Source organism: Sinohyriopsis cumingii, chromosome 16 (genome assembly GCF_028554795.1).
Source record: "Sinohyriopsis cumingii isolate HCF-2022 chromosome 16, ASM2855479v2, whole genome shotgun sequence".
NCBI lineage: Eukaryota > Metazoa > Mollusca > Bivalvia > Unionida > Unionidae > Sinohyriopsis > Sinohyriopsis cumingii.
The window spans coordinates 34,319,340-34,338,777 of record NC_142976.1 but is presented as its reverse complement, the minus strand read 5'-3'; the positions used below and the strand labels follow the sequence as shown (position 1 = coordinate 34,338,777).

General features: G+C 33.7%; 2 protein-coding genes across 5 annotated transcripts in view; one reads left to right on the top strand and one right to left on the bottom strand.

The window, feature by feature from the left end:
• Positions 1-8,430, top strand: part of LOC149780189 (transcription initiation factor IIB-like) — a 32,772-nt gene extending 24,342 nt beyond the window's left edge. The window contains exons 8-10 of the mRNA XM_089936938.1: positions 428-522; positions 5,399-5,475; positions 6,287-8,430. Of these exons, the coding sequence (XP_089793064.1) occupies positions 428-522; positions 5,399-5,475; positions 6,287-6,420 (306 nt within the window). The 3' untranslated portion in view covers positions 6,421-8,430. The remainder of the gene's footprint in view (positions 1-427; positions 523-5,398; positions 5,476-6,286) is intronic.
• Positions 8,431-14,860: 6,430 nt separating this feature from the next.
• Positions 14,861-19,438, bottom strand: part of LOC149780188 (ATP-dependent RNA helicase A protein-like) — a 116,746-nt gene continuing 112,168 nt past the window's right edge. For all 4 annotated transcript variants that reach the window (XM_089936935.1, XM_089936934.1, XM_089936936.1 and 1 more), the window contains one exon: positions 14,861-16,919. In XM_089936935.1, coding sequence (XP_089793061.1) covers positions 16,385-16,919 — 535 coding nt within the window. In that variant the 3' untranslated portion in view covers positions 14,861-16,384. The remainder of the gene's footprint in view (positions 16,920-19,438) is intronic.

The window sequence follows — 19,438 nt, the reverse complement described above, 5'->3', positions numbered from 1 at the left end:
TCTCACTTAGTGAAAATGGTACCAGTCTGACATCCAGTATGGCCACCCTAGTGGCTGATTTGAAAATCTTATTGCTAAAATATGTCAACACTTAGCAAGTGACAAGAAATGAAATAGTTTCAGTCTCATCAAGGAACTCTTTTTTAAAATGTTAACTATTTTAACATTTCACATGTGGTCATCCTGAATGTATTTGCTTATGATACATGTGCAGGATGTAACTACAAGTGTCCTTTAAAGCCATTGAAATGATGGATACTTTTATATAGGACAGTTATTTACATAGGGTAGTTATTTTGTATCCATTGGTACAGTTACATGTTCAGACAATACCTTATATTTATGCAATACATTGTACACCAGTGTGAGGTAAATATTAGGAATATGGTTTGCTTGTTGTATATAATGAATTTTTCATTTATTGCAGTCTCGTTTCTGTTCCAATCTTGGATTGACAACCAGAATTCAAAAGGCTGCAACACATATTGCTAGGAAAGCAGTAGACATGTACCTTGTTCCTGGGTAAGTTCTTCAAAATGATAGATATTATGCTGATTCTTTTATTGATAGACAAAAATTGTCATTGAATGAACTGTATCTTGATTAGATAACATTAATTGTTTAATATTTATTTTGGCTTGTGCTGATTTTGATCCCTCCCTGCCAGTGGCATAGTGCTCATTCTCCTTTCTGAGAAAATAGTTTGTACACCGCTCCCTCGATAACTCGCGCCCGGATAGCTCGCGATCCCACTTATAACGCGGTGTCCGTCTTGGCTCCCGATTTTTTCCAGAGAAAATGTATATAAAATATCTTTAAAATATGCTGAACATGAAAAAATTACGATAAGAATTGATAAAGTTAAACCTTGATACATTGGTCGTTTAATCATCGAAAATGGTGATTAATGCCTGTAAAAATATAATCCATATTTTGAAATTTGCAAGTTCTAAAGAAGAATTAATTTCAGAGATCTCGAAAACGCTTAATTACCCGTATTTTTGGATGCCAATTTTTGATCTGGGACGCAGAAAATCACTGAGGCGGGAGTCCTCCGTACGCATGTAATAGGTGCGCGGGAAAATTCAGAGATTTGCCGGTCCTGTTTCAGCCATCTGCTTTGTGGGAAAATGTGTTGATCAGTTAACTGTGTTGATATTTACAATGACAGAATTCAGTGACTGAAAGACTCTTTGATGTACTGTTGCCATTTTATAATAGTACATTAAAAAAAAAAAGAACATGATGCAACAGCTAGGCGGCTAGTTCAAAGGCTTTGACTGGTGGCCGAGTGAGAAAATGTACAGATATTTAGTGGTTGAATTCAGAGGCAGAAAGACCCAGTTTTAAAATCCTAGCGAGACCTCTGTTTAAAGATATCATATATTATGTAAGTTTTTATGATAAATAGTTGTCAGTATACTGTAAATGAACAGTCAGGTGAAATAGCGATCAATGAAAACTTCTGGTAAATGCTAACAGGTGGCAACAGAGAATGAAATAAACACCAATTAAACGTCTTCCTGTGTGAAAGTCACGTTCTAATCCTTTAATTCCGTTTCAATGTAAACATTATAATCACAACATATTCTGTTCATTGAAAACATAAAAAGAGTCAATCGACCGTCACATCGAAACCTGTGAGTACTTCTGTGAGAACCTAATTACATGTACATGCCAGCTTTGTTTTGATCAACAACTTGGGGAAGTGTTTGTTGCATCAAAAGAAAAAATCGATTACAAGAGACCTGAGGTGCTGGATTAAGGGTCTTGGAGCTGCCTTTGACGTAAAGCAAAACAGTAACAGAGACAACGACGATGATAGTGACTTCGAATGTTTCAGTGAAACTGATGTCATTAATGCTGAGGATGTTTGGGAGAAATTCGTACAGACTCATGGTCCTGAGATGGGCGTTTCTCTTGATGATATGGAGGAGTGGATTGTGCTGACAATGATTGCCCCACAGCCGAATACATGTCAGATGAAACTATTTTTAAATCTATAATGAACAAATTTGCAGCAGAAGACGATTCTAATTGGAGTAACACAAGTGTTGAAAGTGATGCAGATGCAGATGTTGTACCCCCCACCCCTCTGCACAGGAAGCAGTCAGATATTTTGATATTGCCGTAAGGTGGCTGGAGACCCAAAATGTTGACTACGTAAAGCTCATGCAGTTGAGAAATCTGAGGGATTTTGCTCGGCGGCAAAGAAAGCAAGGAGTAACACACACAAAAAAATTAACTGATTTTTTCAAAAAGTGAATTGATATTTGTCAAGCGTGGCACAAACGGCAAGTATTAACTTGTTCTAATTTACGTTGTTTTAAATTTGTAGACCAATTAAATATGTTAGTACTGATTAACCCTTGCTTTTTTTTGTTTTCCATTTTACTGCTATCGCATTCAAATCTATATATCTATCTATCGTTCGATCGACACTGTTTCTCGAAAAGAGTCGATCTTTTGTATATAAAAAACTTCTAATTTGGATCAAACAATAAAACTAGAATGTATCCAATTCAACATAACAATTAGTGACGTAGTACACAGTGTGTAAAGTGGTACATATGTTAAGCAAACGGAAAACACGTGGAATATTGTTTTCGATGATCGCCTCAATATACTGTAATTTATCCTGAAATTAATGTTGTCCTATGAGGAAATAATAAAGTACACCGTTATGAAGAGATATTTATTCACAGTTAATCTCAGAACGATTATAAAGTGAGTATTCAACAGTATAATCTGCCTACCCCCCCCCCCCATTTTTCCGTTATGTCGTCACTTTATTGGTTTTGGGCTTATTTTATAGGTCCCTCGATAACTCGCGCCTCACTTATAGTGCGGTCGATGTTTCTGGACCCCGATGTGCACGAGTTATCGAGGGAGTGGTGTATTACTAATTTTCCATTCTTCTATGCGAAAATAGTTTGTATTACTAATAACAGGTATAAACTTTATGTTCTTTCTAAAGTTACTATTCAAATTTTTTAAATTAAGGTAAATATTTATTTCTGTTTTTGTATATTGTTGTACTGATGGCAATAATTGAAACAAATATAAAGGAAATCACCCTAATAATTTCTCCCAAAAAAAAATATTAATTTAATTTCACTTGTAAAAGAATAGAAAATATAAGGATTAGTTAGAGCAGTATTTTACAGTAATATAAAAATGCACCACAAAAAGCAGTACTTTACAGTAATATTCCAATTTTTATAAATGAAATGGGTTTTCTGCAATATGATTGGCTGTAAACGGTCATGTGATATTGATTGGGAATTTTTTACACATCGATAAATTCTGGGACTACTTTCGGTTTTTGTACTGTTTGCAATATAAATAAACATTGCAGACACATCATTGTGAAACAACTGTTTCATCTTTTTGATTTTTTATTCAGCAAATAAATATAAATTTTACTCTTTTTATACTTTTTCAAATATTCTTTGATTGAAATGCATAGTTTACAATTTGGCATTCATCTGCTACATAGTCATGCAAAATGGCCGATTACAAGATTGATAAATTCCCTCTCACAGCACCCCATGACCTCAGTAAATTTTGTGGCCACTGAGGGATGTAAACCAAGATTCAAGAAATTATCTGAAGAAGACTTAAAAGCTATTGAAATAAATCAATACTCAGAGGCTACTAAACGAAACACAAAATGGGGCATTGGCGTTTTCAGTGGTAATTTTTTTATAGTAAATTTGTTTGCTTATTTAAAAAAAATGTGTGTGGGTGTTGGTGGTATGGTGAACATTACCACTTACACAAAAATAAAAAAAAATATTTATGAGACCATTATTCAAAGAATAAAGTTTTTAAATGGTACAACTGCCATCTCCACCAGTGTGACTTAACACCATTGAAAAATGTATATAATAATCCATAAAGGTGATTGTTTTGCTAATCTAAATTATTTTGGATATGTAGTCATTAATTCCTTCCACCACTCCAGCGCTCAATTATGCAACCAAACAAAACATATGGCCAGTTTTGCAAGCAACTCTACATTAAATAACTGCACATTTAATTTCACATTAGATAAATGAAGGGGTATTGATAAGTATTAACGCTGATAAAAAGATATAAAAGTTATTCCTGTATAGGACATATTAAAATTTAAAAAAGAATGTCTGTTTTTTTATGAAAAGAAATATGCTGACACCATGGGAGACCACTGCCTAAGATGTAAAGTATGAAGTTGCCGAATAAACGTGACTGATAGTAGTTACATCTCATTTAACATTATATCACTGAACGGGTCTTCATAAGTATTAACGCTGTTGAGAATGATATACAATGTTATTCCTGTACACAATTTATTTAATTGTTACCATTATGTTAGTAAGGGATAGCATCATCTTGTTCATATTTCCATGTTGTTCATTGATACAATCCATTATGATTTAAGGTTTGACTGGAAATTTAATCTTGCACACTTGTTCATTTCACTGCATATCAGCTGTTATTATGTAAGATCATGGTCATCTGATGTAGCAGATGGGATTGACTAAAATTGAACAAGACTTGTGATTAAGCTAAATGTGTTGAAACCACTGGTAGCCATTGCCTATGATGTAAAGTATGAAGTTTCTGAATAAACATAAATGTGACTGTATGTGTGATTCTGTACAGGTTATGTATTATGGGGCGATGTAAAGCGGTGAATGAAAGGAAAGTACGCACTACTTAAATTGGAATGCATTGTTGATGGAATAAGTGGATATGACAAAAGAAAGAACAAGATTGGAATTATAAGGATTAAATGATCATGGTTGGGTATTTATCGATGTGGAAATTTTACCAAAGGACTTTATGTTAACTTTGTGAGTGATTAGGTAAAATTTACACATTGATAAATACCCAACCATGACCATTTAATCCTATAATAAAAATGCACATCAAAAAGCAGTACTTTACAGTAATATAAAAACGTACCACAAAAAGCAGTACTTTACAGTAATGTAAAATTGCACCACAAAAAGCAGTACTTCACAGCAATATAAAAATGCACCACACAAAGCAGTATTTTACAGTAATATAAAAATGGACCACAGAAAACAATATTTCTTGAGTTATGTTCTTCCAATTTTGTATAAGTCAATAACACTTCCAACCACCTATCCATCTTTATTCTCTATCCTTTTACTTGTCTCTGTCGGTCATTCAAGATTTGATCTATTTATGAAAATTATGGTATTGGTTGAGCATCCATAGACATTAAACAGTGCTTAGAAACAATTGGTACCATATACACTCACTTATAAGTAGAGGCAAACTGCACCAACCCAGATCTGCCATCACTTAATGTATTTTCAGTCTATCCACTTCTACCGTTTACTATTTTCAATTAATTAATTATTGAGTTTTTCTTTCTTTTGACAAGTCGGAGTCCAATCTCAGTTGCTGCTGCAGCCATATATATGGCATCTCAGGCATCAAATGAGAAAAAGACACAGAAGGGTGAGCAGTAAAATAGCATAGGATATTAATCTTACTTGGACAAATGACCGTTTTGTAAGATCTGTCACACTCTGCAAATTCTGTTGATTGATTTATCTCGCTCCGATGTAGAGTGGTTATTCATTTGAGTGTATACTTCTTTTACATACGTACATATGTACATTGCCTTTAAAAAAAGATTTGCATTCCATATTAATTGTGTGCAAAAATAGTAAATATTACTTTGTATATATTTTTTCCTGCGAATATAGGTTTAGGGTTTTGCTGTGAATAGGAACTCATAATGATCAACTAACTAAGAGGACAAAGGTCATCGTCTATCCATCTGTGTAGTTATAGAATTATGCTGATAGAAACTTCTAACAATAATTACTGAACTTGAAAATATATAATTTTATTTCCTTATTTAAGAATTAAACTTCATTTTTGACATGATATATGAAGCCTTGTGAAGCTTCAAAATCGATTACACACAGTGAGAAAATTTCATGCACAGTGTGTAACCAATTTTCAGGCTTGAAAACTTTATGAATCCTGAAAAAATATTCAAGTTTCTTTCTTACAATTACAAATAGTTATCCAAATAATACCAACAAAAAGCAAGAAATAAACAGTAGATCTGTATCTTAACCATTGTTTACAAATTTCATCAGAGCATATGTGAATGGCACACCATTATTAGTTCATTTCTTGTGTTATGCACCAATAACTTCTGTCTTTTCTGCATCACATGATGCAGTTTTAACCATCTAAATACTTGTAGCAAAGGCTACATTAACATTGATAATGATTTATTTTGTTATGATTTCAGAAATTGGAGACGTAGCTGGTGTTGCAGAAGTGACAATCCGCCAGGCTTACAAGTTGATGTATCCTAAAGCCCTGGATCTCTTTCCTAAAGATTTTAAGTTTGACACTCCAATTGAGCAGCTTCCTACACAATAGAATTTTGCCACTGATCTTATTTTCTTCAATGACATACCTCAGTGATATTTTAGATGGTGTAAATTATTGTACATCCATTGCCAGTGTTTCTGAAATGTTTATGAAAGTAATGACTGTTGCCACCAAATGGCACCTATAATGAACTTTTCATGATCATTGCTTCATTCACTTCAAAAATATATTGTCTACTTGGTTGATAAATGCTTAAAAAGCCTTTGTGATAGAATGTTTGATTTTCATCTATTCACACTTATAATACATGCATATGTTTCTTTTGTTGTACTTTTCTTCCATTAGGCATTGTGAATGTTGACAACAAATGTATTGTTTTTGTCTGTATTGCTTTACTTAGTTCGTGATAAAATGAAAGTGGTATGTTTTCATTGGATACATCATTTGTCTTTAAGGATAGGGTAACAAGGTGCTATTTGTCATTACATAATATCAGTTATAACCCCATGTACTGAGATACTTTCTTATGAGGAGAGGTTCCCAGCATCTGCCTGGGAGGGGGGCTAGGGGGATATCAATGACGAATGACAGCCATAATGTAAAAATTGAGCCTTTAGTGACTTGTTTGCCTTTCATACACAGAGGTAACAATGTATTGTGCCATATTTGCATCACAGCTCTTTTTGGTTGGAGCCAGTACATCTGATCTTCACTTTTCCCATGTGTCAATCTGGGTAGACTATCATTTTGTCTCCACCCACTTTTCCTTGTGTCAATCTGGGTAGACTATCTTTTTGTCTCCACCCACTTTCCCTAGTGTCAGTCTGGGTCGACTGTCTTTTTGTCTCCACCCACTTTCCAAAAAGTAGCTTTTTCTTATATTTCCATCTGGGAGGTGGGAGTTAGTAATGATGAATGACAGCTATAAGGTGAAAAACGAGGATTTACTAACTTTGTGTGTGATTCACACTCTGAGCTCAAGATGTGCCAGGCCATATTTGCATCATAGCTGTTTGTGCTTTTTGGGGGTTGGAGTTGGAACATCCAATGTGTGCTCTTCCCTTGTGTTGTCCTGAGCAGATGATTTCCCCCACCCCTCAACACACACACACACACACTCACTTCCCAAAAGTAATCACTTGTTTTCTTACATTTTAATATGACTACTATGGGCCTTTCTGCCATTATGGCTGATCATTGGATGCAGCTCTTCAGTCAGAAGATCCTCTTTACCTTCTGCATAAACAACAAAAGTTGATCATACAAGTGTTTGCATGCAAACACAAGATTTAACTAAATGTAGATCAATTTAAGATATGCCCAGAAGTACAATAAAAGATGATTTTTAGTTTATTTTGAAGGAAATAAAAATGTGCACATTGGTACAACCAACCACAGGAATGACAGGCAAAGCAATCTGTTCTCAGTCCGGTTTAAAAGTTGAATGACTCAGGATTGTTGGCCTGGAAGAATATGTGGCTTGGTATAAATATTGCGACCTCCTTGGCAGTATAAGGTTTCAAATTTGGATATTCATTCTTCACTCTATCTTTAGTAGTCTGGCAAATTTTATTGTCACTATCTATATACAGTTTCTGAATTATGCTAACTAACTTCTCCAGAGGTACACTATTATGAGATCCTGTCTTTAAATAAAGATTAACAGAAATAAAATTTGTGCAGTTTGTAAAGAGATTACTAGTTTCATGAAAAATAATTAATTTCCTATTTATGGTGCATCTACTTGTACCATTTCTTCATTTAATTTTTTACATTTTGTTAGAGTATTAAATTAATCATATGAGAAACATTTTGTCATTTTGTTCACTGGATGACCTGTTATAAGTCTGGATGATGTGTTCTTGCACTGTTATAACACTGGATAACATGTTACAACATGATTTGTGATAATTTCTCATATTGTAATTTGTGCTGTCATTGATTTTTGTGCAACATGTGACCAATTTATGTGGCATCATGCAGTTGAAATGGCATTTTCACTCTTCAGAAACAATTTAATTTTGCACTAAATCATGTAATAAAAGAATTATAACCCTTTGTTTTAATGTGTAATACATTTATGGATCTTTCCCTCATTCTGTATGTACTTTACTGGTTCATATAACATTCTCATAGAGATTTTGCCTGGTACTATATTACACAAATCATCAAATTTATTTACAGTTTTGTGCACATGGAAAAGAGTGATGGATGAGAATTCCTGCAAATTAGTTTCAAGTCGCACATATAAAAACACACTCTGTGCAGTATAACATATTTATTAACTTTTGAGAAGAACTGAATAAACAAGAACCTAAGTAAAATAAAAAAGTTAGATATTTGATCAAAATATCTGTCGGTTGTGTTTAAAAGGTGATCACTCACACACTAAAACATACGGTCACTGTGTTTATAAGGTGGTCACTCACGCTAATAAATCATGGTCACTGGTTGCATTTACAAGATGGTCACTCATGCCTGTGCATTTATATAGTAAAACATGCAAGACAATTTTGAGAGATCTTGTATTTTGATTGAAGGGATGGTCTCCCAGAATGTCTTACTTTTACAAATATTATTCTGAAATCTAATTGGCCAAACAGATCACACATGCCCAATGGTAATACAGTGTATAAGTTTATAGTGAATTCACTTCTGTCGAACTATGTAACGGCTTGTGTTTCACTAGATACATTTGTTTTACTGAGTTGTGGAATATAGATATTGTCCTCTGCATCGTGTCCTACAAGTATCATATTTCACAGTTCAATGAAATAATACTGAGCTGAACAAAATTTGGAGTAAACAGTAGAACAAACAGATCCTGATCTGATAGTGCATTATCTGATGGCAAATCAGGGTCTCTTTCGTTTGCATTTGGACTCGAAAGTCTATGTAATATTCCTGAATGCAACATCTTACAGGTGTGAGAATTATAATACATGATCATTGATCCATTTGTTATCACATTTTAGACCAAGACAACTGTGTGATGTCCTTATCCCCCAGAACTTGGCCTTCTGGTCGTAACACAGGAACTATTGACCCTATAACTATACTGATCAAGAACTGACATTTATACATGAAACTAATATTGCCTCAAGGGTCCATTGTATTGGTAATTATCAAGTTCTCATAATAATTTGTACATTTAGTTATTTATTAAAATTTCCTTGTACTTTATCTTTTTTTAAGCTGATTATCCTGCCCTGTTATAACAGACATGGAGAATGGGAACTTACATATATGGTCAACTACCAGTAATGATTATGCATTAATCAAGATCCTATTGTCTGTTGCAACACAGTTTTCCTCTATAAATGTTATGTTTATAGTCCTGTCAATAGTTGAACTGCACATTTTATACCGATAATGATTAAGACAGTTTCCAAGAAATTTTGTTCATTTCTGATTTAGCGTTATATGGTAAACAAGGAGAATTGTTCATGTGTACTTATTTCCGTGGAGACAACTTTTTTGAAAACATATGAAGCAGTTAAAGATCAGTTTTGTTTTGTTTTTGTGATGCAAATATACATTTATTTATTGGTTTAGGTGGTGCTATAGTTTAATATTTTGCAAAGGGTTAGATTTTTAAAGAAAAATAATTTCCTGGATTTCCTCACAGGTTATTTAAAAAAGACCTTGTATATCTTAGCAGGGTTTGTAAAGAATTTTGAATGATAAATTCAAAGACTTTAACCAGACTTTCAAAGAATGCAAATATAGATTTCCAAGACCTATTTTCGCCATTTCCATACAAATTATGTTATATGAGAAAACAACGAATGCAAAATACTACAGTATTGTTTAGTGATGAAATTCAAACTATTAATTAATTTCCTAAAATTGCTTTATAATGATCAGGAAGATTGGTTAACATTCATTGTTATTTCAGAAGTATGTAACTTATGCATCAAATTTAATACAAAATAAATTGTTCTCTTAAAAGACATCAGCACTGCTTTAAATGCATTGTTATAGTTGCTGTTTTAAAAAATGTTTGGGTTTATTTCAATTTTCAAAGACTTTTAAAGACCTTTGGGTAATCTGCTCGATTTTCCCAAACTTTCAAGGCCTTGAAAATGCTACCTCATTTTTCCCAAACTGTCAAAGACCATAAGAACCATACTTAGGACGTCTGGAAAGAACTTTTAATTCCCTATATTTAAGTGCATGATTGATGTGTGTAATATGGGTTACAGCTTGGCCTAACAAAAGATGTGCACTTTCATACAAACTGGTAGCTCCACTTGGTTGTCTTCGCATCCTGGACTTCGAGGTAAACTGTAAACAACTTCACCTTACACACTCCACTCTCTCAGAAATTCATAACATTCTCTCAATAGTTCATATCTGTAGAGCACACCGTAAAAGAACACATAGGTATTGATATTGTATGATTTAATTTTGGTTGTATATCTGAAACATTTCAGTCGCAAGTTGCAAAACGTTTCTTTTGAATAATTCTCTTGCATCTCCCCCATTCTTGATGAAAATTGAGTTATTTTAACAATGCACATTACACTTGGTCAACATGGCAACAAATTTTATGCTGGAAGACAGGAATATCAAACTTGCCACAATTATTCTGCAGATGTCGCCAATAAATTTGAGAGTTTGGAAAGGGATGGAACATATGAAGTTCATTGACGTCAAGGTCAAAGATTAAAATGTTTGCTTATTGTTAACACTCTAATATGAAAGAAAGAAAATTTGCTTTGTCATTTATTTCTTAATTTTATTACAAATGAATGAGAAGAAACATTTTCATATATATTTCCTTCACTTAAATTCAAGTTTTAAATTTCATTCAACTTCACTTGTTTTAAATTACACATACTACGTTTCCTTGACACATAATGTGCAAGTATGAGCAAAATAAGCTTGCTTAGTTTGTTTTCATGCATAACATCGATGTTAATGTACCATTTTATTCAGAACATCATGCATGATGCTAAGAAAGAAAGAAAAATATTTGCACACATTTTCATATTTGTTTTAAGGTGGAGTTCTAGTTTCATATTTTGCTTAGGGTTAGATTTTAAAATGGAAAACAATTTTCCTGACTTTTTACACTGTTTATAACGGCTATTTAAAAAAGACCCTGTATATTTTAGGTACTGGGGCAAATAACTTTTAACTCTGTTTTATTTAGGTGTATGATTGGTGTGTGTAATACGGGTTATAGAGTATACAGCTTGGCCTTTCTTCTTTGTCATTTTTGCTTCCTGGATTTCAGAGTTAAATTGATAAATAAAAAGAGCTGATAATTATTTTTACATTTAGATTTTTGGTAATTCATTCATATCACTTTCAGTAGCCGGTGTTTTGTCTGGCAAAATTCATTTCCCTATTTTAACAACTGCTAGTGTACTTCAGACTAATTCAGGCTGACTTTTTCTTAGCACAAAAGAACAGTTAGATTTAGTTAGTTGCGAACAATTTCAAACTTCCAAAAGTACGGTATCCTAAGAAATTTCAGCCAGAGTACATGAAAGTAACAACAAAGTTATTACCAACATTATTGCCATTGTGCATATTGCAAGTGTAAACAACTTCACCTTATACCCACCACTCTTTCAGAAGTTCATAATATCTGTAGAGTTCCCTTGTTAGTTGTTACTTTAAATGTGGTACTGGCCTAATACTAGGGAAACATGTAGGAACTGGAAGGCAGTTCCCAGCAAACACTTGTAATATATTAAGTTAGGCAGTTATAATTTGCTCCATTTTGATTTTGTACAACTTGACAAGTTCAAAGTTTAGAGGTGTTTTATTTTTCCAGTGATCAAAAATCGAATAGCCCGATGCCCCTCTGACTTTAGATTTGCCCATCCTGTTTTCTTCGTAAGGTGCCTATTGGGCTTGTCAAAGAAGAAAAATATTTGCCCGAGGAAACTGATGAAATGTGTAATTGTATTTTCAAGATGCTGATGTACCTGCCATAACATAGCACAATCAATTCAAATCACCACTGTCCTAAATGAAATTTAGATCGGATTTTAATTAAACTGAAGCAAGGAGTGTCATGCTAAAAATATTATGTACTCCCTAACCCCCTGACATGGTCTTGATTAGAGAAAACAATTTTCAGTAATCTTCACCCCACCCCAAGGTATACGATCGTAAATGTTGCATGTATATATGGTAAACGGTCATGATTGAAGGTGATGTAAAGCTAATCCCTTAGACAGTTTAAATAGCAGCAATTAAGAGCCAAGAGGTCAGGTATAAGCCACCATTGCACATATGACTTAATTAGCTGACAAAAGATGTTTCAAAGGCTGTAGTGGGTGAACCCATTGTGCTGATCTTCACATGTAGGATCAGAAGTGGAACAACCCATTATAGGTAAATCAAAAATGATATGCTAGATGTGTGTATAAGAAGGTAAGTTACAAGATATTGCCTTGAATGAGAATGTTTAAGCCATATATATTATATTTTTGACAAGTTTGTGAACAGTCGGAACATTTCTTTGAAGTTGGATTTTAGTGCATATACAGAATGCAAAGCATGATCATTTCAGTTGTAGGAATAGTGTTCAAATAGGAAGAAATTAGCTAAAATTTTTTTTTTACAGAACTCTTGGTTGCTAGAGTTTAACTTTGTGAAACACACCAGCATAGCGATGAACACTAATGACACTTGCGTTACCTTCAAACCCCTTTGAACCCTACTGAATTTATATTTGAACTGAAGCTATTGCAACATTGTGCTACAATGTTAAAGGGGAAATTTTAGGCATATAGAAATCGGAGTCGGGGCTTGTGGAATTTCAGTCAGGGCTTATGAGTTTATTTTTTTCTTTGAGCACTATTTTCAGATAAAATATGAAATGAGGCAAAAGTATGTGATTGTTCATCATCATTTATTAGCGTACTAGCAAAAATATAACTGACCATATAGTTACTTATCACATAGTTGCCAACTAAGCCAAAACAGAGGCATCTAGAAAGTCGTACTTCATAAAACAATGGAAAAACCATTAAATAAACTGTTCTACAAAGTTTTTTTCAAATTTGCCTGGAAATGTTTAAGATGAAAAAAAATATAACATTTTTGAGTAGGTTTAATGAGAAGTGAAAATATGGTCAAATCTGGCACAGTGGTTTTGGACAAGACATCACAAATATATTTTCCAGTCACGGATTTTGGAAGCCACATGATTGCTAGAAAGACACACATAAAACCCACTCTGATTACACATGCCTTAGTAAAATTTCAAACAAGTTTCATTAAAACTGACCTATTCAGTTGATGTAGTCAAAATACATTTTCCTCCTGGTTGCTATGAAAGTTAAACATTCAAAAGAACCAAAACATGACACAAGAAACATTCATACTAAGTTTAATTATCATGTAAGGATATTTGTGACATTTTCTGATCTCTTCAAACCCCTTTTTCAATTATGAAAGGAACACAACATTATAGACCTGAACCAAACTGTGTGGATGGCTTGCACTTTGGGAAAACAATAATATCTATTAATTTTTGTGTCAAAAGCCAATATCACTGTATTTAAATTTTGTTTTGCATCACAAGTGTAGACCAGGTATAATAATCAAAGTTTGTGGAGGGCTTGCACTTCAAGTATGGAAGAGATCTATTTATTTTTTAGGTCCAGGTCACTATGGCTCAACAAAATATTGCTTATGCAGAATAATTTCTGTTCTAGAGTAAGTTCCTTGACAAAACATTCTGGAAGGCTTGCATCAAGGCGAAGAAAGACACCTATAGATGCTGGGATCACAAGGTCAAGGTCACAGTAAGTTTAATAAAAAATAAAGGTTTCTGTTCTGTACATGGAGTTCAGTTCAAGACTGCATACTTCGGCTAAAAGCTGAGGTCATTGGGACCCAATGGTCAATAATCTCTAGAGTCAACCATACCCTACTACTGCCTACATAGAGGACTTGTAAACACAAGGCCGGCACATAATATACTGTTTATGGGACTCTGGTGTTTAAAAGAAATTACATTGATTCAAGCAGATGGGAGAATCCATTCTACCTCTAATCGTTGCATAGTTTCAAAAGCATTGCCCATCATACAGTTTACTCCAGGGTTATACTGCTATCAACATGCATACATCCTTTCCCATCAAGACAGGTCAAGTTGATACTCCTAATTTCACAAAGGCTAAAATCAGAGTAAGGACTTTTTGTAATGGTTTCAAATTACAAGAACTTGTGGAACTGGAGGATGTTGTCCCCGTGTTCCATGAAACTATGCATCACGAAAGATACTGAAATATGGAGGCCATCATTATGTGATCCAAAGTTACTATGCATGCTAATCCTCAATGCCAGACCTCAACTTTATTGTGTGTTTTCCCAAAAGCATATTTTTGTTAAGTATTTACTTGTGCAAAATTGTTAAAAAAAGCCAGGGCAGAACAAAAACAAAGATTGCAGAAAAACTAAAATATACAATAATCTGTTATGCTGGTATTCTGAATTTTATTTGAAACAGAACACAACAAGTTTTTCATGTATTTATTTTCTTTGTTTTGCAAACACAAAATGAGGCTCATTTTTCACAATGAAATACATAGATGGCTACATTAAAAGTTGTACATAAACCTGAACAGATTGTATGTAATCCTCCATTATGTTTATTGCTTCTTTTCTTGATTCATGATCTATTTACTTTTCTAAAATAATTTTTATTGGATAACTGATTATTACTAGAACAAGATTCAATATTACCACTGCTGCCCCCAATTTTAATATCGACCTTTCTTTCACTTATCAAGGGTAAAGAAAATATCAGCATCAATAAAAGTTGAACAAATAACTGCTAATATAATCCTCTATTTTTAAATATTAGTTTAAATGCAATTCAGACACATTTTGTTAATACAGGGCAATTACTGAAGTAATGAATACCCCCACAATGATGTATAATGAAAGGCAAACTGTTAAAATAACCAAAACAAAAAAAGGTGAAGGTGATTATGAATACAAGTCTAGAAGCATCATAAATATGTTGAGATCAAATAGATGGGAAATCAAAATATGTAAAATCTGACTTCATATAGTTTAGCAAATATGGACAAGTTCTTTCACTAATATATGTACATTTTTGTTTAACAACAGAAGAAATTAAGTCTGTCAAATTTATTAACAATGGTTAAAACTCCAGTTTTAGACCTAGATAAAGATGAAGTGAATTTTCATCAGCTCTATTGATCACGGAATGGAATCGCAAGAAATATATCCTGACCGTACAAAGAAATGGAACGACACTGTGCCTTAATTTGAATGAACAGAACCTATACCCAGAATTGCAACCAAGATGTAGAATATGAAGGAGGTACAGAACATCTTCCTCTTGTAATATAGTGAGGGAAAACATTTATTTTCTTATTTCTAAGAGCAAAAGAAGGAAAATATTGCAATGAAAAATGTTCTCTCTGGAAGATTCCTTCTTAATGTCTTAAAAATATGGAATTTTACTAAACTCAATAAATATTACAATATGCATTTACTCATAAATAAGATCAACTTTTAAGCCTCTTGATATGCTAAAAAATAAATTTTAACAAAATGAACAGAATGATTTTATGAAAGATTATCAATACGAACACGACTATACACATATAAATCTACAGGATGCATTACAAAGGATTACGTTTACATCTAAAGCATTGTAATGTTACATGTTCAGATGCTGGGATGAACTGTGTCTAAAAACTAAAAAAGTTTGACAATATCTAAAACCAACTGTTTTCTTTCATATTCACTTTAAGCTCAGACAAGTCATGATTTCCCTAAGCATGTTTTACATACAAGAATACTGTTGCATTCTGATGCCAACTGTTACAAATGATATCCTGTAATTAAGCATACCTTTTTAATCTTTGCCATCAAATTTCCTATTTGTTGTTAATACTGCTAACCTATATTATTGTAAAGTATGACAAACCTTCTGATTAAACCATACAATTAAGAATGTGACTATATGACCTATTATTGTATGAAGTAATCCATCTTTGCACAAATCTCAAAAACTGCCCCTGTTGAAACCTCCATGGATACCACTGCTGTTTTCACCAAAATTACCCCCATCACGGAATCCACTGCTGTTTCCACCAAAATTACTCCCATCACGGAATCCACTGTTGTTTCCACCAAAATTACCTCCATCACGGAATCCACTGCTGCTTCCACCAAAATTACCCCCATCACGGAATCCACTGCTGTTTCCACCAAAATTACCCCCATCGCGGAATCCACTGCTGTTTCCACCAAAATTACCCCCATCACGGAATCCACTGCTGTTTCCACCAAAATTACCCCCTTGTCCACTTCGAAAACCACCCCCACCTCTCCCCCCATATCCTCCTCCCCCTCGTCCAAATCCTCCACTTCCACTGCCTCCAAAACCTCCTCCTCTTCCACCACCTCTCCCTCCATATCCACCTCCTCTGCCTCCATAACCTCCTCCTCCACCACCACCACCAAATCCATCACGATTTCCAAACCCACCACTGAAGCGTGCAAACTTGGGTGGTGGACCTGGCAATCCCATATGAGAACTGAAACAAAAAATGGTACATCTGAGTCTGTACAACCTAACTTGAAAAACATCAACAAAATCATTAAAACTAAACTTTATCATTGACAATACCTCCTCTAGTGGAACCTGTAACATTGACAATACCTCATTACCTCCTCTAGTGGAACTTATAACATTGACAATACCTCCTCTTGTTTTATATCAGAAGCACTGTTTTGTTGGATGATGTACACAGTGTAATCATTAGAGGCTGAAAAGTCAAGAGTATTTCTTGAATTCTGCACTGCTGAAACTTGATATGAACTACTGCTCAGCATGTAACAAAAAACATTATTTAAATTCATGTTATCTATCCATCATCAAAAAGGAAAGAAACACAAGTCCCAAGTAGGTATGATATTGCTCACCTGATAATTTTACTATCCAGGATTATGAAGTACCGTAAAAAAAAAACCAATAAAATTATCTCTCAAACTCTCATGTCAATTTTACCTATTTTTTATTTCTACTAAAGTCTGATATTTAAAAAATCTTTCCAAAGATAAAAGCATAATTAATATGCATATTCCCTTACTCAAAATCATCAACTAATTTTATAATTTTTAAAAAATCTATTCTGATTAAAACTGTTTGAGAAATAAAGGTCAGCAAATCTAGAGAGGCCAATCTGATGCAAGATCAACTCATTATAAGCAGATCTCACTTTACAGTTTGACATTAACAGTTGTCCATGGCAAGTGAATCTCGGGGGCATCCATTATTTTAAGTACGCATCAACTGAGTGGGAGGGAGTTTGACAAAAGCATATGGCTGCATATGGGCAATCAGGGGTCAAAATACATAAGCTACGTGAGCTCCATTATTATTGTTATTATTTTGGTTAAGATTTGTCACATAGCATTAAAACTTAAAACTGCTTATTTTTAATGAATGTATTAAACTTTATCTTTCAAAGTTTGAATGTCCCAGCTAATGTTGTTGGGCGATGTGTGTGTGTGTGTTTACAAAAGCGTACACTATGCAATAGGTTGGAGTAAAAACTGGCTGATTTTGTTGTATATGTACTTTATGGAATGTCTTCCTAAGGTCAGGGCAAGTAAAAACTAAAAGAACTTGCTAGACTGGGGCCAAATGATTTTCAGGTCTTGTTGATGCAAACTGCAAGATAGTGCAATAAAGTAAATTTGTTTTCAATATTCAATTTTGTACTATCTGTAATATTTACAAATCTTGTGCTGAAACTTTCCATTCTTTACTCAAAAAAAGGGTCTACCATGCATGTAACACATGCTGCCATTAAGTTGGTTACCCAGGTCTGTTTAATCTGATCAATGTGATATAATAAGCATAAAACATGTTTAAGACATGAAACTGGATATTTCAATTAAGATCTGTAATCCAAGCTAGCATATTTTCCATATTAAGTGTGGAAATAGCTTGTTTCCTGTAACCTTATTTTAAAACATCAAGTAGGACCAAATGAACAACTCTTTACATGTGTCAAACACATGACTGAAATGTTACATTACTGTTGTATTGGTTTTCATTGTCTAAAATAGACTGAGGGCAAGGAGAAAAGGAAAACAAGAAGCTACAAAAAGAGAAAAGACATAGCACAAATACAGAAGAGAGAGCCTGTTAAAATTAAACCAGCACAGGTGGCTTCACTTGATACTGATTAGGAACATTGTTTTGCTCAAGGATTTATATTAAAAGATTAAACTTCACGATAACATGCTTCATTCATATTTTGTAATATGTTAATTTACATTTATTTCTGTCATGCAATGGTACATTTGTTTCTTATTTTTACAACATTTCTAATCAAATAAAATTCTGTAGAGACATGGAATTTCATGTTAATTTTGATACATTTTTCCTGAGAGATCCATGAACCATTCTAGTTTTGTTAATGTTTCACTTTTAAAATGTGACCATTAGTACTTAACCATGAATAAGAAAATTTTGACACATTTCTTTCCTCATTATTTGAACCCAAGCTAGGTCTGAGTAATTAGGTTCTGAGAGAACTTGCCAGAGTGGGCAAGTGATCTCTGTGTGTGTACATGTGATTTGGATTTTTAATGTAGCTTTAAAAAAACTTCAGTCATATCACTAAGATGTCTGTAGTGGGGCAGTTTACAGTACTAACACTAACTTCTTTATGCTGAGTGCCAAGCAAGGCAGCTGTTAGTATAAATTTTATAAGTATCTGGTATGACTTTACCAGGTTTGAACACACAACCTCCAGATTCAGAGGCAGATGCTCTAACCACTGAGGCCACTGAAGTGGTCTGCAAGTGTTCTAAAAAGTAATATCCCATTATGCACTGCAATAGAACCTGCCTAATACAATGATGACATAAACCTAAGTAATATCCCATTATGCACTGCAATAGAACCTGCCTAACACAATAATGCCTAATACAATGATGACATAAACCTAATATCCCATTATGCACTGCTATACAACCTGCCTAATATAATGCCTAATACAATGATGACATAAACCTAAGTAATATCCCATTATGTACTGCA